The sequence below is a fragment of the Fukomys damarensis genome, unplaced genomic scaffold, assembly GCF_012274545.1.
Source record: "Fukomys damarensis isolate Sample0158 unplaced genomic scaffold, DMR_v1.0_HiC HiC_scaffold_23, whole genome shotgun sequence".
Classification (NCBI taxonomy): domain Eukaryota; kingdom Metazoa; phylum Chordata; class Mammalia; order Rodentia; family Bathyergidae; genus Fukomys; species Fukomys damarensis.
This window is the reverse complement of record NW_022900935.1, coordinates 3,258,337-3,284,030: the sequence shown is the minus strand read 5'-3', so window position 1 is coordinate 3,284,030 and position 25,694 is coordinate 3,258,337. Positions and strand designations below refer to the sequence as shown.

The following is a 25,694-nucleotide window of genomic DNA, read 5'->3' as shown; positions in this document are numbered from 1 at the left end:
ATTTCACAGAAGGGGAGGAGAGGGGCAGAGGACAAGGCCAAAGGGCACTGCGGTTTGGGAACTGAAATTCTGTTGACCACAAAGCCCCGCACACCTCCAACCTCCCCATAGTGCCAAGAGGCCACCTGCGGGGACCCTGGTGTGATATCGCAGTGTTCTGGTTTCATCTGGTTAATGGCCATATTCAGGGTCACACTGCTGCCCACCTGGCCAGAGTCTTCTCCAAGGATGAAGAGAAACAGCAACCAGCAACTCCAACTGGCTTTGTGCCATCTCTAAGACAGGACACTTACACAGCTTTCTTTTCCTGATCCCCACCCTTGGTTTACAATTTCCCAATGTGTCTTAAATGGTGAAATCTGGAGATAGTCCAGTGGCCTGAGACGTTGGGCCGGTTCTGAGATCTTATTACCTCTATTTTACAGAAGAGGAAACTCGGGCCCACAGAGGCTGTGGAATTTGCTCAGTGTCCTGTTATAGATCCTGGAACCAGAACAGGCTCCCAGGCAGGAGTTTGGTTCACGATGCTGGAAGAATTAAAAGAAGGAAAAAAAATAAAAAAGAAAGAAAAAAAGAAACAGCGTGAAACCCTTAACATTAATTTAGGAACAGAATGAGCCCCTAAAACCTTATCATCAGAGAAGACTAGAATGTGAGTTTTAAATACCTTCCAATATTGCCTTCAGGAGGCTGAGGCGGGAGGATTGCCACGAGTTCAAGCCCAGCCTGGTGAGTTCAAGACGAGCGTAAATATACAGCGAGACTCTGTCTCAAGTAAAATACTGCATGTCCCAATATTCATTGAACAGCTACTCACGGAGAAAAGCTAAATTTTCCTGGCGGGGGTGGAGCTTTGCAAGAAAAGTACAGGCCGACAGGGCTTTTATCGCCTATTGATCGCAACTGTCAAGGCAGCAGGCTCTGGGAAGCGGCTGCCCCCGCGCCACATCGAGGTGGGGGTAGAGGGCGGCTGGGCACTGGCCAGGAAGCTGGAAGCAAGCTAATCACAGGGCGGTGGCCACGGTGTGGCCCTGGGGGCCGAGGAATCCAGTAGCTGCCAGGTTCCTAGCCTTCCACAGGACAAGGGCGGTGGGAGAGGAGGCCCACAGACCCCAGGACCAACAGCGCGAGTTCTGTCTGCGCTCTCTCATTGGCTCCTGAGGCCGGCGTACTGCAGGACTACCCGCTGATTGGTCGAGGAGCTTCTCTGTGCCTCTCTGATTAGTCGGTGGGGCTCACGCCCACTCTCCCTGGGTCATACCATAAAAAGAGGAGAAGAAAACGTATATATATATATATATATTTCAGGACTTTTCTTAAAGACTTCTTCGTCCACGTTACATAACGACCTCTTTAAAACGAACACAGATAGACTATTGCTTATAGGGTGTAGATCCGAAAAGAGGGCTTCGGAGCTGGGAGGCCGGCCAGGGCGAGGCGGCGCCCCCTCCCGCCGAGATGGTGCGTTCCCGTCGAGGTCGCGCACTCCAGCCTCGCGGGGCGGTCGCTTCAGGCTAACCAGACAATTTATCCGGGTCCGAGAAGATGCTGCTGCAGCCGCGATTGCTCCCCCGCTTCCTGCCGGTGCGCCCCTGGAGCGGGGCTGGGTAAGTGAGCGCCCGGCCGACCCAGGTGCGATGCCTGCTGCCCGGGGTCCTGAGAGCTGATCCCTGCAGCTGATCGGCCCCGGTAGGGGTCCTCAGGAGCTTCCCTCCGTCCGAAGTCGCTTTCCTCCCGTCTCCACCCAGGCTTCTCTCACGGACGTGCCTCAGTCCCTGCCCTTCGCCTTCAGATGGCCCCTTCCTTTAGCCAAGGGGGAACTTCTTCCTGCAGCCGGGTGGAATGCTCGGGACTGTGTCTCGCTCCGGAAAGTGGCTTGCGTCGTTTCGTCTTTCTCCCTCGTGCTTGGCTTCCCGGGAGGAGCGTGTCTATTTTTACCACACCACGCCTCTAGCTCCCTTAGCCGGCCTTACTTTCTATCTCCCTTCTTGAGAGGCCCTTGAGATTCCCTGAGTCCTCTTCTCCTCCTAGCGGGCTTTCCAACGTCCTCTCCTTCTGCCCCCTTTTTTCATTTTAAGGTTGGGTAGACAACAGGGCCTCCCTTCTTCTGGTAGGTGGAATGGTAATATTTATACAATGCGTACAATGTGCAAACGCTGCGTTAGGCACTTGGCTTGTGTCTTATTGTGAAGATCGAATGAGTTAATATCCGTAAAATGTCTCGAACAGTGCCCTCCCCGCAGGCAGAGCCTGGCTATTATTATGGCCATGACCCTCAGTTTTGCTTTTATCTGCACTTCTCCTTCCTGGAACTCGGGGTATTATTATTATTCCAGACAGTGAAGGAACAGGAGGTGCAGTTCCGGGGTAGAGCTGCCCTTAATGTCCAGATTTGCCAACTTCAGCATACCGGACTTGGGTTGCTGGATCCCAGTGCCCACCCTGCAAGTGGTCTGCCCTGGGCTAAGGGCTGGGAGGAGGATAGGACAGAGGCTGACCAGAGGCGCTCCCAGATTGGTGGGGCTGTGCCTCTCGATCTACCTCCCTTTCAGAGTTGGACTTGCCCCCCAATCTGAGCTGTTTACTTGGATGCGACCGTTGTGTCGGGCTGCGATCCACTGGCTCCCTTGCTGAGCTGCGCCCTTTCTGAGTTAATCAGTACCCCTCTCCCTGCCTCCACGGGCTGAAATGGGTGTTTTCAAGTGGATGAGGCATGATCAAAATACACGGTGAAAGTTTAAATTTCAAAATTCATTACAGTACAAGATAACATTGCTATTAATCCCCCTTCAGAACTGCTTCAGAAAGGGGCAAGAATAAAAAACTGGGTGAGGTGGGGCTCGCCCGTAGTCCCAGTACTCAGGAGGTGGGCCCTCACCCAAGCCCAAAAAACTTGCAGGGGGTTCTGGATGTGGTGGCACAAACCTATAATGCCAGCACTTGAGAGAGGCTGAGGCAGGAGGATCACCACGAGTTGGAGGCTAGCCCGGGCTACATAGTGTGAAGCCGGTCTGAACTTCATAGGAAGACCCTGTCTCAAAAAAAAAAAAAAAAAAGCCTCTCATATCTAGTAGCAAGCAATTTATGTTCTAAAGGAAAACCCCATGAGAACAGGTATTACCAAGCAGTCGTAGGCCAAGCACTGCTGACCTGTACTGTTTTGTCCCCATTTTACAGATGAGGCGCTGTCTTCAAGTCTAGGCAGACGTAGGACTAAAATTATCATTGGTCTCTCTCCAGCTTCATGGTTGTAATTATGAGGCTTCCCGTGTTGAGAGGAGAGAGTACTTTGCAGCTGGTTCCAGGCTTAGGTTACTTCTTCTGGCCGGATGCCCAGGCCAGGGTTCCTCAGCCTGACACCATTAGCATTCGGGGCCAGGTAAACCTGTGTTGGGGGTGCTGCTGTGTGCACAGTCGGATTTCCGCGGCACCCCAGTCACGAAAACCGGAAACACTTTTCACACGTGGCTCATTGTCACATGGGGGCAGAGTTGTCTCTGTTGAGGGCCACAGTTCTAGAGTAGCTTTGACGTTTGATCGCTTCTTCATTTGAGGGGGATTTAGGACACGCCTGTGGTATACTATGTCTGATTTATGGAGAAACGATTTTAGGACATTTTTAGTGAAAGCTGCCAGTGTCCTAAATACAAACTCATGCCAAGAAAAACTGCCTCTTTTGAAGAAGTAGTAATGTTATCCCTTTTTGCCTTGAGTGCCAGGAATCTCAACCCATTTTTTAAAAAAACTTGCAGTTACTCTATTTGCTTTTTATCGAATTAGTATGAGTCTGTTGCAAAAAGTCCAGATAGATCAACAACAACGAAAATCCAAAAATAACGGTTAAGCTCACCTCACAGAGGCAGCCGCGGTTACTGTTTGCTGAATATCCTTTTAACATCTCGTGGATGCGTGTACTAAAACAACAAAACACAACAGAAAACCCATCTGCGTGTACGGGTTGATCATTCCAAATCTGAAAGCCTCCTGGGTGCTCGTATCATGACCCAAGAGGGAAATGGCACTGACCTCATATAATGGATTTCTATCAAAATGCAGGTGCATTTGTATAAAATTTATGAAATGTAAATGAATTTTATGTTTAGCATTGTTGTGCTTCCCCAAGATATCTCACTATGCATCTTTGGTTTGTTTTGTTTTTTGAGACAGGGTCTTGTTGCTGACCTTGAACTCACTATGTAGCCCACAGAGGATTCAAGGCCGTGAACGCTCAGGGATCCTCCTCCTCCCTCAGCTCCCAGGGTGCTGGCATCGCAGGTGTGGACCATCAAGATGATAGTCCAATGTTTTTTGGGGGGTTTTTTGGTACTCAGGACCTTGTGGTGCCATTGAACTAAATCCCTGGCCCCCTAAGTCCAAAATCGCAAAAGATCTGAATCTGAAACTGTTCGTATCCCAAACATTTCAGATAAGGCATCCTCGATCTGTACATTTTGTAGCTTGTTGCTTCTTGCCACAGGCTTGCTGTCCCTCACTGTGGGACCCTGGGACCCAGAGCTGTCTGGCACCTGGTGAGCCCCTGACAAACACTGGGTGAATAGATGAACCTGTCAGAAGCCCTTCTTTGTCAGTAGATGTTTGTCACGGTCAGTCTCGAGATGACCACCACCAACACGGGACCTTAGAGGATGGGCCCCGGGGTGGTAGCTGGTGACACTGGCTACCACTTGGTTTTGATGTGGGTTACTTGACCGAATGCCTCAGTAACCTCTGAAGTAGTCGTTACTATTCCCATTTCACAGATTAAACACTGAGGCTGGGTTGGGTGTGGGGGTGCCTGCCTATAATCCCAGCTCTCCCCAGTCTAAAACAGGAGGATCACTGAAAGTTCAAGGCCAGGCTGAACTACAAGGTGAAACCTTGTCTTAAAAAATAACAGAAAAACAGAGCAAAATAAAAACAAACAGGAAAACAAAAAAAAACCACCGGGGCTAATGGAAGTCAGGGAACACTTGTCCCAGGCCTCAAGTTAGTTGACAACGGCCCTCCCAGCTGAGTGCCTTCTTCCTCCCCGACCCCAGCTTCTGTTCTTTCTCTATTAAACTTTCTCATCGGTGACCGGGTGGCCATTTCTGCCCATTCTCTAGAAACAGGAAGGGTACATACTCATTTATAATTTAATAAGCGGAAGAGCTAGCCAGGCACACAGTCAGCTTACAGGAAATGTTGTTTTCCATCCTTTGCTTGCCCTGTGCCAGACCTGGTGCTGATGCCCACTGAGCCAGTGGCTGGGGTGACTGCTGGTCCCTTGGGCAGGTGTAGGCTGCCCAGGGCAGGAGGCTGGCACTTTTCTCCGTTCCCTAAACACAGTGAGTTCTCAGGTGACTCCAGGCAGTGGCTGGAACAGCACCTGTAGCCTGGCGTGCCCTCCCTGAACCCCCTGGTGAGTTCGTACTCCTCATCTGTGAAATGGGGACGCTCGTTTTAACAGTGAACTAGCAGATGATTGTGAGGGTTAGAGTTTTCTGAGTGCCTGGTGCCCTACTGTGTGCTCTGTAGGTGTGTGGGTGGGAGAACAAATAGAACCTATAAATCGTAATGCTTCTGAAGTTGTTCAAGTCCTAGCTCAGGCAGTGGACGGCGTTAGTGCCCTGGGGAGCGCTCTACCCCCCGGCACACAGTAGGTGTTGGACACTTGCTGTGGGACTGGAGGTCCACCTCTTAGCTTTGCGGGCCGGGGTAGGTTGTTTAACCTCTGTGTGCTTCCTTGTGGCAGATAAAAACCACCTCCCAGGTTGTCTTGGGGACTGAATGTGTTCACATGTGGAAAGCATCTGAAGGGTGCCCTGCACCCAGAAACCTCAGTAAGTTGCAGCTGTGATTCTGATGACCACCCTTCTCCTCTTCCACCAGGGGCTGCCGTGAGCAGGCAGCTCAGACCCAGGATGGTGCAGGGCACACTCTATGGGCTTAGAGGTCCTTTAACTACTGCGCCTGCGGGTGGGGTGTCTCCTGCCCTTCCTGGGAATCTTGCTTTTCTTGGTAGAGAGGATAGCTTGGGATAGAAAGTCCGCTGGGCTGAGCGGCTGTGCCAGTGAACAGCCGAGTGTCCTTGGGCAAGTAAGTCACTGCCTCTTCCCCTAGGCAGGAAGTGAGGGTCTAGCTACTTTATGGGGAGGGACACTGACCTTCCTGTTGGTCCTGGGGTCTAATTCTCCCGCATCGAGAGCCGTGACCACCAGCTATGAGTAAGTCGTGTATTCTCTGAATCCAGCTCACTCCTCTGTAGCATACACAGGTCTTAATAGAACCCCTTTGGATATTCGTAAGGTACGTTTATCGAGATGATCTCTGCTCTTTGAGGTGAGCTGTCCCTTGCCGCCTTCTGGGGCAGGGCGGTAAAGCGCCTAGTCCTGGGCTTGGTGCCCGGCGCCCGCCCTCCCAGCCCTGCCCTGGGTCTTGCACTTTCTCTTCCTGGGCCTCCATCCTGCCCTAATTGAAGTGATAAGGAGGATTTGCCTTATCAGACCCCAGATAACAGCTCCTGGGAGGCTGAATGAAGCAAAGCTAGTTCTCTTTCTGTAGTCTTTCTCTGCTCAGCTTCTGGGGAACCTGGGGGATTTGCATCCAGCCCCAGCTGTTAGCAGAAGAGCGCTGGCCTGATTCCACGTGGACATCAGTTGCTCTTGAAGATGTTGCTTGGGTGCCCACCGTGGGCAGGGCAATGTGCCAGGCCGAGTGTCCCATGAGGGGGGACAAAGGCACACAGGAGCTGCTGCATGGAGCTTGTGGCCTGGTGGACACGGGTGGTCAGGCTGGCCTCTGTGATGAGGGATGTCCCTGGTGCTTTAAGAAAGCGCAGGACTCAAAGATGACCCGAGAGGAGCTTCGTCAGGCTGTGTGGGGAGACAGCCCAGTCTGGACTGCAGCGAGCTGGGTGGAGCGACAGGGTAGGGTCTCGCAGGGCTTGAAAAAAGGGCTAAGAAGTCACTGAGTACTTTTGGACTCAGTGTGTGTGTGCGTGTGTGCGTGCGTGTGCATGTGTGTGTGTGTGTGTGTGTGTGTGTTCACACACGCTTGCTGTTTCTTCATCTCTCCCTTCCTTGGATCAATCTTCATGTTAAAATATAGTCACCAAGCCAGATGAGGTATCACATTCCTATAATCCCAGCACTCTGGGAGGCTGAGGCAAGAAGATTTTGCAAGTTGAAGTCCAAATTAGCAATTTAGCAAGACACTGTCTCAAAAATAAAAAAGGGTTGGGGTTGTAGCTCAGTGCAGAGGCCCTGGATTCAATCTCTAGCACTGAAAAATAATATATATATATATATATATATTTATGTATATGATACCACAGTGACATTTAGCCAACAGTGCGTGTACAGTGGGAGTCTTATAAGATTATAATGGAGCTGAAAAATCCCCATTGTGCAGGGATGGAATAACCTGAGGTCCTCATGCGATGCATTTCACATGCAGTTGTGGTGCTGCTTGTGCTGCCTGTCGTACAAAAGCACAGCACACACGGTCACGCGCAATGCCTCGTACTCGGTAACGGTGACGAACAGCCGCATTTATCGTACGATAGACTTTCGTTATTTAAGTGAGGCCGACTCTAGATTTGGTTGTGGCTTCCAGTGGCCTGGAGACCGCGGGGCAGGAGTGGACACTGCTTGAGGCCAGTCAGAAGTTGATGGCACGTTTGGTCAGATAGGCGCCTCGCACAGGACGGAAGGTCCTTGGGTTCCTGGGAGGGAGCCGGGCCTGCACCTACCCGTTGTCCTCTGTGGCTTTCCGAGGTTGTCTGGGCTGGCCCCTCGCTCTCGGGCAGGAGGAGAACTGTGTGGCGTTGATAGCTCAGATTCTGGTACCTTCAAGGGGCAGGGGCAGGTAGAGGCTGCTGGGTCCTCTGGAGGAACAGAAGGGGGCGCCCCAGTTGTTAGGGGAGTCGAGTCAGATTTAGATCCTGCCTTATGCCTCATGGAGAGCTGAGAGACACCTGTGTTCTGAAGCCTGGCACCACCTGGATGTGCCGGAAATGGGTACTAAGAACTGGGAGGGCTGGTACCGAGCTGATCCCACCATCTCTGCCTTGTGGCCATGTGGGTAAACGAGTTTGTGAATGAATGCTTGAATACAGGAGGAAGATAGTCCTGCGTTTAAGGTCTCCCTAGATGGAGGCCCAAGCCTTTTATTTTTGGGTCCCGGGAATTGAGCTCAGGACCTTGTGCTTGCCAGGCAGGTGTAACATCACTGAGCTACATCTGGCCCCGAGACCTCAAGTCTCGTGAATGATTCATCACCCTTTTCATGAAAGGGTGCTCTTGTTAAATCAAAATGCCCCCTATTTAAAAAAAAAAAAAAAAGTTTACTCTGGTCCTTGGGTTATTTCTGGCTGCAGTGACTCAGGCTGAACTTTGAACTAGTCGTGTTCCCCAGGCCACACTCACACCGAGGGACAGCTGGCCAGGCCAGGGCGGGAGCGCACATGATCCTGAGGTCACTGGGGCCCCTGACAGGGAGGGGCAGGAAAGCCGGCAGGATTCTGTTTTCTGGGACTGCCTGGGAGGGCTGGGGAGGAGGCTGGTGCTGCTGCATGGTGAGTTGAGGGTGCACTCTGCTGCTGGCTTTAATCTGACAGCAGAGGAGCCCCTGGCCGCCCCTAGGGATGTGATCTTGGGGGCATCGGGGAAGGAGTTGGCCCTCTCAGGCTTGGCAGGGCAGAGGAGGAGGGAAGTCACGGTCGCTGTGACTGTGAGGCTCACAGCACTGGAGACTCATGGCACTGTCCCCATTCCTCAGGTGAGGGACAGGCTCCAGAGTCCCCCACAGCTGTGCTGAGGTCACTGAGCAGGTGTGGTATCAGTTCAGATTTGTTCCCGGGTTGGGACAGCTCAGTTACTCAGGGTCCTACCTCTGTCTGGCTGGAGCCCACATGGTGGTGTCTGACTTGCTCCGGCCCAGATCCCTGCCTAACCCTTCCACGTGGCCCCAGGACGCAGATTCCTGAGGGCTTGTTCGGGCTTGCAGGGCGCCTCCGCCTGCTTCTTCCCCAGAACACTAGGGCTTTGTGTGTGCGCATGTTAGATTTTTTTTTTTTTTAGACAAGTTCTCCTTAGGTTGCTAAATTGTCCAGCCTGGGCTTGAATTAGGATCCTTCTGCCTCAGCCTCCTGGAGTACTGTGATTGCAGGTCTGTGCCACTGCACCTGGCTAGTAGCCGGCATCTTTAGCTCTAAGTAACCCCAAGAATGGGCCTCACCATTTCACAGAGGATTGGGAGTGGCCTCAGGGTCGAAGCTCGTGGGAAGCAGGCCTGGACTGAGCCTAGATATTTCCCAACTCTACTTTGCTGTCCTTTGGCTAGGGGAAGGGTAGGGTGAGGAATGTGGCTGTGGTTCCCTTGGGTGTGGTGGAGTGGGTTGCAGCACCTCTGTCCTGGGGCAGGAGGGATCGTGTGGGTCCCACATGCTTACCCTCCCTTTGGGATCTTTCTTGTCCTCCTACCTCTCCCTTACCTAAACCCTGAAGGCCCTGCCCACCCTCCTGCACACCTGCGCTTTCTCGGCTTCCCAAACCTCCTTGAGTCAGAGGTTACCTCCCCTGAGAGGCCTTCCTGAAGCAGCCCGTGGTCTCCCCTTAGTTACTCATAATCACCTTGTATGATCTGCATGTTTATTTCCTGGCCGTGTGACCGTCTCCCCCTTCTCCCCCGCCATGCCTCTGGGGTCTGCACTGCACCAGAGACACAGCAGGTGCTGGGCGGACCTTGTAGAGTGAATGCAGGGCCCCTGCATGTGGTCCCTGGCCTGTGTCCTTCCAGGCCACCAGGGCTGGGCCTTTGAGCCCTAGACTCCTCCTGGGGAAGAAAAAAGTGGCTCCAGACTCTCCCAGCCTGGCCCCTTTGTCGTCCTGTTGGGCAAAAACTTACTGAAACCAACATCACCCTGAGACTGTTACCGGGTTTTGGGGCACTGGAGTCTTCTAGAGGCTCTTTCTGTCTCGAGCAAAGGACAAGTGCAAAAGATAGCGAGGTTTTACATTGTATTACAGGTAGGGAAGGGAAAGAGCTCTGCAGAGTGAGTCTGGGCCAGGTAAAAGTAGGTAAATAAGTGTAGTCTGCAGGACGAGAGCAGGAGGCCAGGAGGGGACACAGCGGCAGATGATGGCTCAGGGGCAGCTGTCCTTTGGTATTTCCCCTCCTCGGGCTGAGGTCAGGTCTGGGCCGTCCTATCTATCAGTTCTTGAGAGAAGTCCATGGGCAGTGCTTTGGGACCTGTTCTGTATATGTTACCAACAGGTCCCGCCACTGTCCCGCCCAGTCTCCAGTGCCCTAATCTCCTGCCTCATGACCGTGATCAAATGGGACGCATGGGTCCATTTCATAGTTTTCTCCAACAAGGCCACGGGGCCACCCAGAGAGTACTGGACGCCCCTTTCTTGCTAAATGAGTGACTTTGTGCCCCATCAGAATTGTCCCCGCTTTCTGGCAGCATCTGACACAGAACAGTGACTTCCTGAACCTCCCCTCAGCACCCAGCAGTAGCCTGAATCTTCTAACAGGTTTTGCCCCAAAGCACCTTACTGAGCTTCCAGTGGGTGCCCATGGCCTGCGTGTTTTCTCTTACTGCAGCCACCAAGAAATGCCGAATGCCCCACACCCGCTGCTGGCCCCTAGTCCCTGGCAAGGCCCTGGTGTCCTGGTGGGCAGGAGGCTTTGTGCCCCATGGTTCTGGGCAGGCTCCGTGCTCATGGGCCCAGGGGAGGAGACGGAAGCCTGGAGGGAGGTCCAAGGCTGGGAAGTGGCAGAGCTGGGCCTGGGAGCCGAGGTCGCGAGTGCCCAAGACAGCCGGATTCCGCAGGGAGTTCTTAAAATCCCATCCTCAGGACCTGTCGCCGGGCTGCTCTTCAAGGAACTTATCCTACCCTTTTGTAGAACAAGTTTGCAGGTTTGTGGACTCCTGTCTTGAAAGAAGAGTTTTCCGGACACACCAGGGGAAGGGTTTTCCATTAGGCAGAGATTTCAGGATGCACTTGAGAGTAGAGTACAGGTGAGCTCAGAAGAGAGGAGCACCGCAGTTTGGAACTGGGAATATTTGTGCGTTTTTGGCAGTGGAAATCTGTGGGATTTGATAATCTATAGCCTTGGCCTTGGTCTGCTGGGTGGGTAGGTGGGAATGGCCTGCTGACAAGATTATCTTTCGGTGTTTTGGGTAGTGGTCTAATTTTACAGGTGAAGAGGTGGGTCTTTGATGGAAATCTGTGTGGTCTTTTTGTTTTGGTTTGTGAGACAGGATCTTGAAATGTAGTTCAGGCTGGCTTTACTATGTCGAACTCACGGTGACCCTCCTGCTTCAGCCTTCCCAAGTGCTACCTAGTGAGGTCAAGGGGAGCCCAAACTACATAGCCAGACCCTGTCTCAAAAGCAAAAACATCAATAACAAAATAAAATAAAAGAACTGGGCTTTGTTTGTTTGTTTTTGGGTTTGTTGTTGTTGTTTTTTGAGACAGTCTCACTATGTAATTGGAACTGACCTGGAACTGTGTAGCCCAGGCTGGTCTCAAACTCACAGCGATCCTTCTGCCTCGGCCTCCCATTGCTGGGATTCCAGGTGTGCACCACTACGCCTGGCTACTGGGCTTGTATCTTGAAGCTGCAGTTTCATTTTCCTTGTCTCTTCTGGCTTTTAATTCTTGTAGCCTACCAGAACCAGACTGCTACCGACCGTAGGGCAGCAAACACGGGATTTCACGAGGAGATACAGGTTCTCTGAAAGGTGGGAGCAGGTTCGGCGATGACAGTCAGACAAAAGCACTCAACACCGAGGTGAAGTTTGCCAATGCTGCTGCAATTTTATTTCTAACTCCAGGTGTTTATATACTAGTTTCAAGGGCACACCTCAAGAGTGATTTCAGGCACAGGCAGGCATGAGAAAGATAGACAGTAGTACTGTAAAAACTAAGACCACAAGGTCAAGTTAAGACCACACCTAGATACCATCACAAAAGCTAAAACCATTAATGCAAGGTAAGACCACACCTATACGCAGTCAGAAGGGGAAGTTTGTAAAACAAAGGACTGGCTTCAGCATGTCACCTTCAGGATCACCTTCAGGACTTCACAGTCCGGGGCTCAGGGTCAGCACTTTGGCCGCCCGTCCTCTTGTGCCTCAATACCTCCCCATCTCTAGGAACATCTAATTGTTCCTGACCTTTCCTGGGCCCAGAATACAATTCTACAGATAATGAACAAATAGTAATAAAGACAAAATAGAACAGAATTATAAATGAACCCAATGTCCCCAAACTGCAGGCGGAGAGGCCAGCTATTCTCTTCACGGCTGACTTCGCATGCGGTGTGTGCCAAGGACTTCCAGGAGGCTTAACCCCGTGGGGACGATACCTCGGGTCTGGTTTCTGCCAGGTGACCGGCATTGTCACGCAGACTCCACTGCAGTGGTCGTGGCACCAGACACCAAGTCCCCAGCCCAGCCCTACCTGTTTCTGGGAGCAGGGCTTGGGGCAGTCCTCCCAAGTTCACAGTGCACATCCCAGACGCCCTTGCGCCTCTGGGGACCTCAGCTGGTTCACATTCTGAGACTCAGCTCTGCTGCCTGTGGGGCTCAGAGAAAGAAGTGACTGGGGATGACGGGGGCATTGTGGGAAATAAAGCAAGAGGAGCCCTCTGTGCGGGCAGGACTCTTCCACGCCACTGCAGTGTGCACTTAGACTGCACACGACTGTGGGTTCGCTGAGATGAATCTCAAGGAACAGCTTTGAACAGGCTCAGAAGATGTGAGGCACGCACCCGGCCGCCCACAGTGGCGGGACTAGGACTTTCGGGTCTTGGGCCCCAGGCCACTTCCCTCCCCCAGGCCCTACTCTTGCTTTGGGTTTCAGGCTGCTGGACCCTTCCAGGACCCCAGCAGTGGCTGCTGCTGACCTGCCTGCTCTGCTCTGTCCTTGTCCCCAGGCTGTGCTGGAAGCGAGCTTTGTCCCTGCGGGTGGCCAACGAGCCCATTTTAGCCTTCACAAAGGGCACCCCGGAGCGAGAAGCACTTCTGAAGGTAACATGGTGGGGCCCGAGGGTGCAGGGCTGCAGGGAGACGCCCCCGAGATACGAGATACGGCTCCTTGCCAGGGGCCCTTGCCCTCTTGCCCCTGCCTTAGCCCTGGGAGGCAACAGGGGGCAGTCGGGTGGTATCTCAGGCCAGATCAGGCGTCATGTTGCACAGATGCTTATACTAAAATAACTTTCCAGTTAATTGCAGAAATTAAGCAAATCATGAGGTTTCATTTAAGTTTCAGATGTGTTTTATCTTGCTGTGCTGGGGAGACCAGGCCGCACCTCACCAGGGAGGAAGGGCTGACCTTCCTGCGGGGAGACCGAGGCTGGAGAAAAGTCCTTGGCGAGGGGGGGTGCATGCGTTCCCCAGACTCCAGGCCCAGCCCGGCCTCCTCACTGCCACCCTGCCGGGGCTGCTTCCGTGCCTAGACTCCGTGTTGGCTTCTGCGGGAGGAAGCTCGGCGGAAGGGCTCATCCACGCTCTCACCCTTCTCCCCAGGCCTTGAAGGACCTGAAAGGCCAGACAGAAGCCGTCCCCTGCGTGGTGGGCGACGAGGAGGTGTGGACATCGGACGTGCGGTACCAGGTGTCGGTACGTCCCTGGCTGGCTCTCTCCTGGTGTCGGGGTCTGGCCCCCTGGTGGCTGGGACGCACAGGACCCGCGCTGCCACCCCAGACTGCGAGGGCTGTGGATGTGCAGAAGTCACAGAAGCAAAAGGCAGTGTGGTCAGCCCCCCGAGTGCTGTCCACAGGCAGGATGGTGGGGGTGGAGGTGCACCATTATCCCTGCTGGGTCCCGAGGGCCGTGGGAAGCGGAGAGTGAGCAGGAGGCGGGGCTCCGAGTCCACCCAGAACCGGGCGTATGCTGCAGGCGGCCAGGAAACTTAAGGGGCTCTAATTTGGGGGAAAGGGAAGGGTTGGCCCTTCTGCAAATGGGGCTGTCATCCAGCTCCATGTGAGGCAAGCATGTGCTGGACCTGGTTCAGAGAATTTACACCCAAGATCCCACTGGGTCCTGATCTCCATACTGTGACGTGGGGGCGCAGTGCCCGTTCCCCGGATGAGGACACTGGAAAGAGGACATGAGCTTACACGAGGCTCAGGGCCAGAAGGCTCCAGAGCTGGGATTCGAACCCGTGTCTGAACAGTGCACACTTTCCCTGAAAGACTGTGTGATCTTTGGTTCCTGTCTTCCTCCCAGACTGTGACCCAGACACCGTGTGAGTGGTGATTGTGTCTCACTGTGCAGCAGCTGCTTACGACTTGTAGAGGGGGGACCAGGGTGGCCGGAGTCACTGGAGAAGACACTGGGGAAGTGAGGGGCGAGTGTGTCCAGGGCTCCCCGCTCTGCGCTTGGCGCATCCCAGCCTGTCCGGCCCCCCCCCAGCAGTGACCCCACTCTGCTCTCTTTCCAGCCTTTTAACCACCGGCACAAGGTAGCCAAGTTCTGTTATGCAGACAAGGTGAGTCCCACTGCTGGCCGGAGAGACCTTGACCGCCGCTTCTCCCTCTGGCCCTGTGGGCTGGATTCTCTGGGCAGTCTGACGGGGCCGGGCATGCAGCCAGATGAGGGCCGCCCTGGCCAGGGCTGGGCTGTGTGCCGTGCCCACTGCGGTGGGGCAGACCTTCGTCTCCAGAGGGGGGTGGGCAGCTGGAGGAACAGATAAAAGCCAGGCAGGGGGCGAGGTGCCCTGTGACAGTGAGGGCGGCTGGTGCCTCGGGGCAGAGGGCTCAGGGCCCACAGGCCCTGGGAATGAGGTGGGTCCTTGATTAGACCGAGAGAGTCTGGAGCTGCGCCTGCTGGTCAACCTGGCAGTTGCTCAGGCTGCAGATTGACCCCAGGATGTGCTCTGAGCTGGGGCCTGCCCAGCCACCTGTGGGACAGGGGCCGAGGGCCGCGGACCCGGGCCTTCCTGTGCAGAGTGGCTTCCCCGATCTCCCCTCCCTGCTCCCTCCCCTGAGCTGTTCTGTTGCAGGAGGGAGCCTGACCACTTCCTCTCCCATCAGGCCCTACTCAACAAGGCCATCGAGGCCGCCTTGGCTGCCAGGAAAGAATGGGACTTGAAACCTGTCGCAGACCGGGCCCAGATCTTCCTGAAGGCGGCAGACATGCTCAGCAGGCCTCGCAGGGCTGAGATCCTTGCCAAGACCATGGTGGGGCAGGTGAGTTTTACCCCATCCCTCTGTGAGCAGACACTGGCTGGGCAGCCTGTGTCACTGGGCCCCGTTAGAGGCCCAGGGGTGCACACAGGGACCGGGGCCGGAGCCAGGACGGAGGGACAGGAATGGCTCGACGGGCTGTGCTAAGCCACATTCCTGGCCCCTCCTCTTCACCTCTGTCCCCGCCCCGGGCCACCTGTCCTGGATGGCAGTGCCCCCAAAGTCTCACTGATTCCCACTGCGTCAGACCTCTGTGCCCTCAGGGCAGGTCGTTCCTCGCTTGCAGACCCCCAGGGTCCCTCAGTCACGAGAGGGGAATGAATCCTGTATCCTCAGCCTGACCTGGGCCTCCTGCCCAGCCTCTGTCCACTCCCAGCTGCTCTGTGCCCACACCGGGCTGTCTGCCCATTGTCACCGATGAGACTTCCACTCTGCCACTGCCCAGGGTGCCCTCCCTGGAGTGAGCTCTTACCGTCCGCTCAGCCTTCTGCTCCTCCTCCTGAGGCTTCCAGAACTTTCCCCGGCCACCGGGGTTTGTTCTGCTCTGTTCCCAGAGCTTGCTGTTCTGGGTCACGGCTCTGACCGCACCAGGGTGTGCTGAGCTCTTACGTTGTGATTTTGTTTTTTGAGACCGGGGCCCATAACATTCTGGATGTAAATGTTCTGCTAGCATGTCCATTGCATCCAGGGTCAAGGAGTCTCTGAAACCCATGAGAAATGATTCTTGAGTGAATGAGTGTGTATCCAGCGAGTGTGCTGGCCACCCAGTGCACTGGGAAAGGAGCCAAGGGTGCAAGGGTCAACTTCACCATCTCCAGGAACTGAACCGTAGGGTCCTGAAGAGCCAATTGTGGGAGCCAGACCCAGGCTGCCTGTTTCCCACCTGCTCCCCGTTCCCATTGCTGGAGCGCCCTCTGCTGCACGGAGATGGGATGACAGTTCCATACCCTACCGGAAGCGTCTGGCTTTAGAGTTGTATTTGGGCAACTTAGCAAGACTGTCTCAAAATGAACACAATAAAAAATTAAAAAATAAAAATAAAAAGGGTTGGAGACGGAGCTCAGTGGAAGTACCTTTAGATTCAATCCCTGCTCCAGAAAAAATAAAAGAGATTCAGGAGCTCGAAGGCTGCGCGTCGCACACCCTGGCGCAGCGTCCTTGGCCCGGCGTCCCTCGCAGGGTGTGCGCCCGTCGTGGACCTCGTGTGCCAGGGAAGGGCCCGCCGCCATCTGGAAAAGCCCCTATTGGCCGGCAGAGCCGCTTCCTTCCTCATGGCTCTCCCTGGCCACCGGGAGGAGAGGAGCAGGGACAGCTAAGGGGATCTTGGTTGCCGTCTCCGAGTCCTTGGCCTGCAGTGACTGGCGGGGCCGCATCCCGGCCCCAGGGAAGCAGCCGTCCGCGGGCTGCGCACGATGTCCCGACCTTGCTCAGCCCCCGAAGGCTTCCCGACCTCGCTGGGGCCGGGCTCTGTGCCCCTGTGGCTCTTCCGTGGCCGCTGAGCCCAGCCCCGTGCTGCAGGGTAAGACGGTGATCCAAGCTGAGATCGACGCCGCTGCCGAGCTCATCGACTTCTTCCGGTTCAACGCCCAGTTTGCAGAGCAGCTGCAGGGGGAGCAGCCCATCAGTGTGCCGCCCAGCTCCAACCGCGTGGTGTACCGGGGGCTGGAGGTACTGTGGGCCGAGGGGGGGCTGCGGGGCTGCGGGGCTGCGGGCCTCGGGCCTGGCCTCACAGCCTCCTCCTCCCCAGGGCTTCGTGGCGGCCATCTCGCCTTTCAACTTCACCGCGATCGGTGGCAACCTGGCGGGGGCACCGGCCTTGATGGTGAGGACGGCGGAGGCTTGTCCCACACCTGCCCGCAGCCTGTCTCACCTGGTCCCAGCCGACAGAGGCCGGCAGGGCCCGTCATGGAGGCTCGGGACGTGGATAGGCTTTCGAGTCTGGTGCCGGATTTGAATCTCAGCTTTGCCCCTGGCTGGCTGACCTCAGTCAGACTTCTGGGGGACACAGTGACCTCGTCTGCAAAGTGGGAGCAGTGGGGAGCCCATGATACAGGGTTGGGAGACCTGCCGAGGTCTGGCCCAGAGCAGCCGGGGGTCTGGTAACTGTCCCCCACCTGGCACTTGTGCGGGGGTGGCCTTCCTCAGCCCTCTCAATGACTGTGAGAGGAAAGGCCGCAATTATGTGTCCGGCTGGTGAATGATGGAGCAGATTTGAGCTTAGTTTGTCTCAGGGCTGGGGCCTTGCAGTTACTGGGCCCCAAGGCTGTTATCTGAGTGGAGTGGAGGTGGCTGTCCCTGTGTGAGATCCCTGCAGACAGCCTGGGCAGGGTCGGGTTGACACGATGCTGGGGAGGCCTGGGCTCCAGGCGGGCCGCTGGATGCCGAATTAGTATTAGCTGCAGGATATCCTTGTGTTTGCACCTGCAGGGCATACGCACACGTGCCTGTGGTACACGTGCCCGACCCCGGATGCGTAAAGAGCCCGTGGGCAGGTAGCACCTGGAACGGCAAAGAACTGATCTGCCCAGGGGAAAGGGCAGGACGAAGGGACGCAGGCTCTGGAGAAAGGAGCCCCGGCCAAGCATGGCCCGGTGCACCTCTGGTGGGGATTCCGGACACACCACGGACCCTTGGGGAACAGGGCTGGCTCCCAGCCTTGTGAGTCATGTCACACTTCCAGGGCAACGTGGTCCTGTGGAAGCCCAGCGACACGGCCGTGCTGGCCAGCTATGCTGTGTACCGCGTCCTCCGGGAGGCCGGCCTGCCCCCCAACATCATCCAGTTTGTACCAGCTGACGGGCCTGTTTTTGGGGACACCATCACCAGCTCAGAGCACCTCTGCGGCATCAACTTCACAGGCAGTGTGCCGTAAGTCCCTGGGGGTGGGGTAGTTTGGGTTTTACCGGCGATGGCCCTCCTTTGTGTCGCTGGAATGATTTCATGTAAAAATCCCGTGTCGGCTTCTCTGAGAACCCGAATGCTCTGGTCCCCAGGCCTGCGCTTCCACTTGGCGCTGTGGGCTGATGCAGGGCTCTCTCTCCCCACCTGGCTCTGGGCCTCTACTAATGGCGTTTTCTGCCTGGTGCCTCTCGGCCCCTACCTTTGCACCTTTGTCCTAGGTGCTGCTCCCTGCTCTGTGAGGGAGGAGCCTCTGTGACAGGAAGTAAGCTGTGGGCACCCAGGGAGGGACAGTGACTCTGACTCAGGGTGGAGACAGCAGGAACGCACTGGACAGGGCAGGCGAGAGCATGGCAGGGAGGTGCATGGCCAGTGCCTGTCCACAGGGCCGGGTGGGCAGGGAGAGGTGATGCCCACGTGCCCAGGCTGGGGGCCGAAGGGAGTTAACCCGGATGAGCCAGCCGGGAGGAAGATGAGCTGTGTGCCTGGAGGTGTCCAGGTGTGCAGCTTGGGGTCCTTCTGGTCCCATTGGGCACCTGCATGGCTTCTCCCCGCTCCCTCTTGCAGCCTCAGGCCCTACCGCACCCTCCCTACCCCTTGGGGTTGCGGTGGCAGCGATGGCAACTTGAGAGTTGCTGAGAGGTCATTTTCCAGCCTCTGGCAAGGCTGAGTGGGCCTGGGCCCTGCTTGCCATGCTCTGCTGAGCAGTGGCTGAAAGGTAGGAAAGCCGTAAATTAGTATTAGCTGCTGTGTCGGGCTCCTGGGTGATTAGCATTTTTATTGTTTGTGGTGCTGAGGTCGGTCACAGTTGGAGCCCAAGCCCAGAGAGGAGGCAGGACCTCCAGGCGGCAGCTTGGGCTGGGCTGTGAGCACTGTCTCCAGGATTCTTCTCAGCTTGGCCTCTCAGGCCCAGGTGCTGGGCCGGTGGGTTGGGGTTGCCTCTCTACCCCGGCAGTGTGTTTTCCCCGAGTGTGCCCTGCACAGGCCTCAGCTCTGGATTCACATTGGAGCCAATCGTGGAGCAGCCCTGCCTCCTGGGCCTTGTTTCCCAGTTAGTTCCTAGGTGAGGTGAAGGATGTGAGGCTCAGAGAGGTTAAGTAGTGAGCCCAGGATCACACAGCCCTGCGTGTCTGAGTCAGGATAGAGCCCAGTACCTTGAGTCTTCGAGGCCTCAGTCTTGCTACCATCTTGCCACCCAGTCTGTCCTTCCCGGCTGCCCCTACCTACGAGTCCCCCTCCACTTCTGTGACCCCTTCCTCTGTGGAGCTTGCTGTCCGTGTCCCGGCCTCACCCTCCTACACATCTGAGAGCAGCTCCTGACACTCTGTTTGTCTCCCGGTTCCAGCACCTTCAAACACCTGTGGAAGCAGGTGGCCCAGAACCTGGACCGGTTCCGCACCTTCCCACGCCTGGCTGGAGGTGAGAGTCCCCTCGCCCCTCGTCCTCTGGTTCCAGGGTCCCCACACTGCCTGGCAGCAGTGACAGAGCGGCCTGCACCTGTACTGGCCTCTTAGCACCCCAGCTGCTTGTGATCGAGGGGTCGAAAGTTGGCTTCTTTGGTTTTGTCAAATGTCCGCCAGCCACGGGTGGAGCGCACTTTGGGAAGTGCCGAGCCGTAGAGGGAAGGACCCGGGTGGCACGGCACGTGGGGCACAGCTGGGCTGGCGGCTGTGGGGAGAAGGCAGGCGGTCAGCCACTGCTTCCCCAGGGCACCACGGACGGCTGGACCGCGGTTTGGGCTGCGAAGCCAGGGAAGCCCCCCTTCATTAGCTGCCCTGTTCCCCGCAGAGTGCGGCGGGAAGAACTTCCACTTTGTGCACCGCTCGGCCGACGTGGGCAGCGTGGTGAGCGGGACCCTGCGCTCGGCCTTCGAATACGCCGGCCAGAAGTGCTCCGCCTGCTCTCGCCTCTACGCGCCCAGCTCGCTGTGGCCGGAGATCAAAGGGCGGCTGCTGGAGGAGCACAGCAGGATCAAAGTGGGCGATGTGAGCGGCCCAGCGGGGGGCTGATGGGACTGGGGCTCAGCTGTCGGAGCGAGCCGGGAGGGGCGCGTGGGCAGGCGTGTAGCGGGCCGCCTCTCCTCGCTTGCAGCCCGTGGAGGATTTCGGGACCTTCTTCTCCGCAGTGATCGATGCCAAGGTACGGACAGGAAGTGGGCGTTCCCCGGGGTCTCAGCCCTGGATTAGAAGGAGGGCTCGGGGGTCCCTCACCCTGCTGCTGTGAGCACGGCGGCTCCCCTGCACACAGGCGGGCCCACACGCACACACACGCGCTCGCAGATGCAGGTCCGCCCGAGCCTGGCCCTGTTCCGGGAACACGGGCTCTTTGGGCGCGGGTGTTCTGGGGTCGGCTGTGTCGGGAGCCGCTGCTGCTGGCGCTCTGCTCCCAGCCTGTGTGGCGCTCGCTCTCCTCGCCTGCTGCAGTCCTTTGCGCGCATCAAGAAGTGGCTGGCGCATGCCCGCTCCTCGCCCAGCCTCTCCGTCCTGGCTGGGGGCGAGTGTGATGACTCCGTGGGCTACTTCGTGGAGCCCTGCATCGTGGAGAGCACGGACCCGCACGAGCCCATTATGAAGGAGGTAACCGGGGCGGGCTGCCTGGGCCCAGGCGAGGACACTCGCAGGAGCCCAAGAGGGCACGGCGAGGGCTGTTCTTCCCCGTTGTCCCATTTCACGGAGGAGTGAGCGAGGCCAGGACTTCAGCTTTCAGGACCTCGCCCAAACCCAGCGCCCTGTTCTTGTCGCTGCTGACCCGCCCCCCGTCCTAGCATTGCCACTGCTCATGGCCACCCCAGCAACTGGGCAGCCATGATGGCAGCCTTCCCGCTGTGGGCAGCCATAGCTGGCATCGGCCAAGACCGCGTGGCGTCGCCAGGCCCACTTGAGGAAGCAGAGACCAAGGCCCCGAGAGGTCGAGGCGCTTGCCTGGGGCGGCAGTGTGGGGCTAGGCTCTTCTGCCAGCCCTTGGTGGTGGAGGGGACTAGGAGGAGGCACCAGCCAGTACCAGGAGCCTCCCTTCTCCAAGGCCCGGCCCATTTCCTCTCCAGGGCTGGGTTCAGCAAGGAGGCCAGAGCATGCTGGATCTGTGGGGCCGCAAGCTGGGCACCCCACTGTCCCCAGGGAACCCTGGAGGAAGCAGTCTGTGGCCGAAGTGTGGACAGAGGTCCGGGGATGGGGATGAGGGAGAGGGACACAGAGCAGGGACTCGGGGACGCTGACCATTGCTTCTCTCAGGAGATCTTCGGGCCTGTGCTCACGGTGTACGTCTACCCGGACGACAGGTACAGGGAGACCCTGCAGCTCGTTGACAGCACCACCAGCTACGGCCTCACGGGGGCAGTGTTTGCCCAGGATAAGTGAGTGGCTGCCTCCCAGAGCCTTCATCCCTGTGGCCCGTGCCTGTCTGTTCCCAGCCCATCCTCCCCTCCAGGCCACAGCTCCTGGCATTAACACCACCCCTGCTTTCTCTTGGTTCCCTCTCAGCCCCGACAGGCAGGCAGATGGGCCAGCAAAGGGCACACAGCCCTGGGCTCTTTGTTAGAAGTACAGACCCTGGGACCCCCTGGTGACTCCTGAGTGGAGCTTTTGATCAGCTCCCCGTGAGCTGCCGGCCACCCGCATGCTGCAGCACGAAGCGGCGAGCCTGGCCCCTGTCCTCCCATCCGACCTCAGAGTGGCCATGTGATAGAGACCTTCGTCCCAGAAAGGAAGCAGAGGCCGGGGCTAAGTAACCTGTCCAGGACCCACCGCTAGCGGCTGGCCACTGTCACTTTCCCCACACGTGGCCCCTGATTAACCCAGAAAGCCAGTGTGGCTGGGCCTGGTGTTGGAGGTTAGACCCGGGACAGCAGGGGCGTGCGGGCCGGGTGCCCTCTTATGGCTGTCTCACCTCATAGGGACGTCGTCCAGGAAGCCACCAAGATGCTGAGAAACGCTGCTGGCAACTTCTACATCAACGACAAGTCCACTGGCTCCGTGGTAGGCCAGCAGCCCTTCGGGGGGTCCCGAGCCTCTGGTGAGTGGATTTCTCCCTCCAAGGGGGCCGTCGGGAAGAAACCCTAGCCTTTGTCTCAAGGGTTTTTAGAGAAACAGGACTGGCACCAGCACTGAGCCCCGACCGCAGGCTGGCAGGCCTGCTGCCCTGGAGCCCTTCGAGGCATTTGCCTGGCTAGTGAAGGTGCCCTCCTTCCCATTTCACGGGGAGGAAGCTGAGGCGCAGGGGTTGTAATTTTGGCTCCAGCACTCACACCCTCCTGCCACGCTTAAGATTACTCAAGACCAGGACCCTCCACATCACACACGGGAAGACAGGCTCAGAGGGGCCGACGACCTTCCTTGTGGCGGAGCCCAGGCTGAATCCGGCACACGGGGTCCCCTGGTTCTCACCCAGGTCTCACCTGGTCTGTCTGGGCGTTGCCCTCCCTCTGACACAGCTCCCAGGGGGGCAGAGATGCCCAGATTCAGGGCTCAGTCCCACAAGATGCCCCCCACTTCAGGTGCCAGTTGCAAGCAGTGGCTCCCCAGGTCCCCACACTTCTGCCCAATGTGGCTACAGAACAGAGATTCCTGTGAGCTCCCTGCAGGCTCTGTAATTTATTGGAATGGCTTAGGGAAAGCTGACTTGCTGTTATTGATGTATTTACAAAAGAGAAATAACTTCGTTTTGGATTTCATTTAAATTAACTGCTTTTCTTTTTCCTGGTACTCGGAATCAAACTCGGGACCTTGTGCTTGCCAAGCAGGCGTAGCACGCTGAGCTGCACTCCTGGCCCTTACATTAATTTTTTACACTCATTCACAGGCATAAAAATGGTACATATTAATGGGGAACCTTGGGATTAGATACACGTATGCATTGTGTGGTGTTCAACTCAGATATATCTATCTTTTCAAACGTCTGTCATGTATGGTGTCAAAGTTCAAAATCCTTTATTTTAGCTTTTTGAAATGGGTACGGTGCAGTAGTTACCTGTAGGCACCCAGTGGCTGCATTACAGCGCAGTGCCTGGCTCCTAACAGTAACTTAGTGTCCACCGATAGCCTCCCCAGCCTCCCCACCCCTCCAGACTTCCCACCTTCGCTCTCAGTTTGTAAAGATGAACCGCTGCCCTCCGCATGCCTCAGTCAGATCATGCGGTCCTTGTCTTCCTGTGCCTGGATGATTGCGTTTAGGGTAGTGATCTCCAGTTCCGTCCGAGTGCTTGTAAATGGCGGAGTTTGTTTGTTTTTCACGGCTGCATAGTGTTCACATTTTCTGTGTCACATTACCTGTGTCCATTCTTCGGCTGGTGACTTAGGTCTCCTTCTTCCTGGCTCCCGGGCTGCGGTGAGCCGGAGAGCGCCAGTGTCTCCGACATGCTGATTTCATCCGCTTGGGATATGCGTGGAGTACAGGGATTGCTGGGTCCGAGCAGTCCTGTCTTTCATAGAGTTTTGCGCAAGGTCTATACGAAGTGACGCTGCCCCCCGAAGTGTGCAGGCATTCCCTCTTCCCCACGTCTTTCTCGGCTCTTGTCATCACTTGCCTTTTGGATTTTAGCCATTCTTACTGGAGTGAGCCAGTATTTAATACTGGTTTGGATTTGTACCTTCTTAATTCTTAGTGATGTTGAACATTCTTTTCACGTACCTGTTGGCCTTTAGTGTATCTGCTTTTGAAAAATGTCTATTTAGAAAAAAAAAAAGAAAGAAAAATGTCTATTTAGGTAAATGGCTCATTTAGAAATTGAGTTTTTTTTAGTTCCTTCTGTCCTGTAGACAAAACTCCTTGTCAGACATATAGTTTGCAGGTATTTTTCTCCTTCTGTTGGTTGCTTTTTCACTCTGATGTTTATTTCCTTTGTTGTACAGAAGCTTTTTCCTTCATTTAATTCTATTTGTCTGTTTTTGTTTTTCTTTCCTGTGCTTTTGGGATCTCATCCAAAAAAAAACCCTTGCGCGTTCAGTGTCCTCAAGCACTCCCTGTTGTTTTCTGAGAAGTGTCGTAGTTTTGGGTTTTATATTTAGGTCCTCAGTTCCGGTAGAGTTGTCATCCTCCTGCGCAGCAGTGTCCAGTTCTCCCAGAACCGTTCATTGAAGGACTGTTGCCGGGGTGGTGGGGAGGGGTGGCGTTGGGGTTTAGCTCAGTGGTGCTGCTGCCTGCCTTGCAAGCTCAAAGTCCTGAGCTCTATCCCTGGTACCCCCCCAAAAAAGATGGCCGGCTGTGGATGGTGGGGCTCATTCTTAGGCTCTCTGTTAGTTCCATTGGTCTGGGTGTCTTTTTATGCAGTTTGATAGTGTTTTTGAAGTTTGGTAGTATAATGCCTCCTGCTTATGTTGTTTTGTTGCTGAATATTACATTGGTTGTTCAGGACTTTTTATTTATTTTATTATTTATTTTTGGTACCGGGGGTCGAACTTGGGTCTTTGCACTTTTGAGGCAGGCACTGGAACCACTGAGCTAAATCCCCGGCCCCGGGACTATTTATTTGCACACAAATAATGTCCTTGGTGTTTTGATAAGAATTGCATCTAATCTGTAGTTGACTTTAGGCAGTACAGACATTTGAACAGTGTTGATTCTTCCAGCCCATGAACACAGGGTGTTTGTCCTTTATTGTACCTGTGTGTGTGCGCGTGTGTGTGCGCGCGTGTGTGTTGTGTATTCAGTTTAATTTCTTTCATCAAGGTTTTATAGTTTTCATTGTAGAGATCTTTGAGCCCTTTGGTTAAACTTTTTCCTAGACATTTAAAAACTTTCATAGTTACTGTGAGTGGGATTGATTTTTCAATTTCTATTTTAGATAATTTCCTATTGGGTCTGTAGTAATGCTACTGATTTTCACACACTGGCCTTATGTTCTGCAGCTTTGCTTATTAGTTTTAATACTTTTTTTGGTGGAGTCTTTGGGGTTTTCTTTATCTAAAATCATATCTTCTGCAAGCAGTGACAGTTCAATTTCCTCTTTTCCAACTTGGGTGCCCTTTATTGCTTTCTCTTTCTGTGCACTCTGGCTAGGACTTCCAGTACTATGTTGAATAAAACTGGTATCAGTGAGAATCCATTTTCATTCCAGATCTCAGAGAAAAAGCTTTCAACTCTTCCCCATTGAGCCTGAGGTTGGCTGTTGGCTTATTAGATAAGACCTTTGTTATATTGAAGTATATCCCTTCTATTCCTACTTGGTTCAGAGTTCTTATTATGAAGGATGCTAGATTTTATCAAACGCCTTTCCCATGTCTATTGAGACAATCGTGGGTTTTGTCCATTCTGTTGACGTGTTATATTATGTTTATCGATTTGTATTCATTGAATGAATTATTCTTTCATTTCTGAGATGAATCCCACTTGATCATGGTAAATAATTAGAGTCAGTTTGCAAGTATTTTTGTTGAGGATTTTTAATGTTCATCAAGGTTATTGGCCTATAGTGTTTTGTTTTTGTTTTGGTTTTTTGAAGCAGAGTCACCTTTTGTAGTGAGTTCACTATCTATCCCAGGCTGGCCTGGAACTCACAGCAATCCTGGTGCAGCCTCCTAAGTGCTGGGATTACCGACATGCACCACCACACCTGGCTTTGTTTTTCTTGTAGTTGTTGTATCCTTGTCTCTTTTGCTCTCTCTCTTTTTTTTTTTTTT

The 25,694-nt window shown here is 55.0% G+C and overlaps 1 protein-coding gene across 5 annotated transcripts in view; it reads left to right on the top strand.

Moving 5' to 3' along the window:
- Positions 1-1,459: 1,459 nt before the first annotated feature.
- The window catches only part of Aldh4a1 (aldehyde dehydrogenase 4 family member A1), a 28,321-nt gene continuing 4,086 nt past the window's right edge, over positions 1,460-25,694 (top strand). The window contains exons 1-15 of one of the 5 annotated variants that reach the window (XM_010614208.2): positions 1,460-1,607; positions 12,931-13,024; positions 13,523-13,615; positions 14,439-14,486; positions 15,031-15,186; positions 16,702-16,851; positions 16,931-17,005; positions 17,864-18,051; positions 19,427-19,500; positions 19,870-20,066; positions 20,173-20,220; positions 20,505-20,657; positions 21,125-21,240; positions 21,312-21,433; positions 21,974-22,092. In XM_010614208.2, coding sequence (XP_010612510.1) covers positions 1,546-1,607; positions 12,931-13,024; positions 13,523-13,615; positions 14,439-14,486; positions 15,031-15,186; positions 16,702-16,851; positions 16,931-17,005; positions 17,864-18,051; positions 19,427-19,500; positions 19,870-20,066; positions 20,173-20,220; positions 20,505-20,657; positions 21,125-21,240; positions 21,312-21,433; positions 21,974-22,005 — 1,608 coding nt within the window. In that variant the 5' untranslated portion in view covers positions 1,460-1,545 and the 3' untranslated portion in view covers positions 22,006-22,092. Of the gene's footprint in view, positions 1,608-12,930; positions 13,025-13,522; positions 13,616-14,438; positions 14,487-15,030; positions 15,187-16,701; positions 16,852-16,930; positions 17,006-17,863; positions 18,052-19,426; positions 19,501-19,869; positions 20,067-20,172; positions 20,221-20,504; positions 20,658-21,124; positions 21,241-21,311; positions 21,434-21,973; positions 22,093-25,694 lie in introns of those variants that run through there. The other 4 variants (XM_010614207.2, XM_010614205.2, XM_010614209.2 and 1 more) reach the window with 4 other exon arrangements.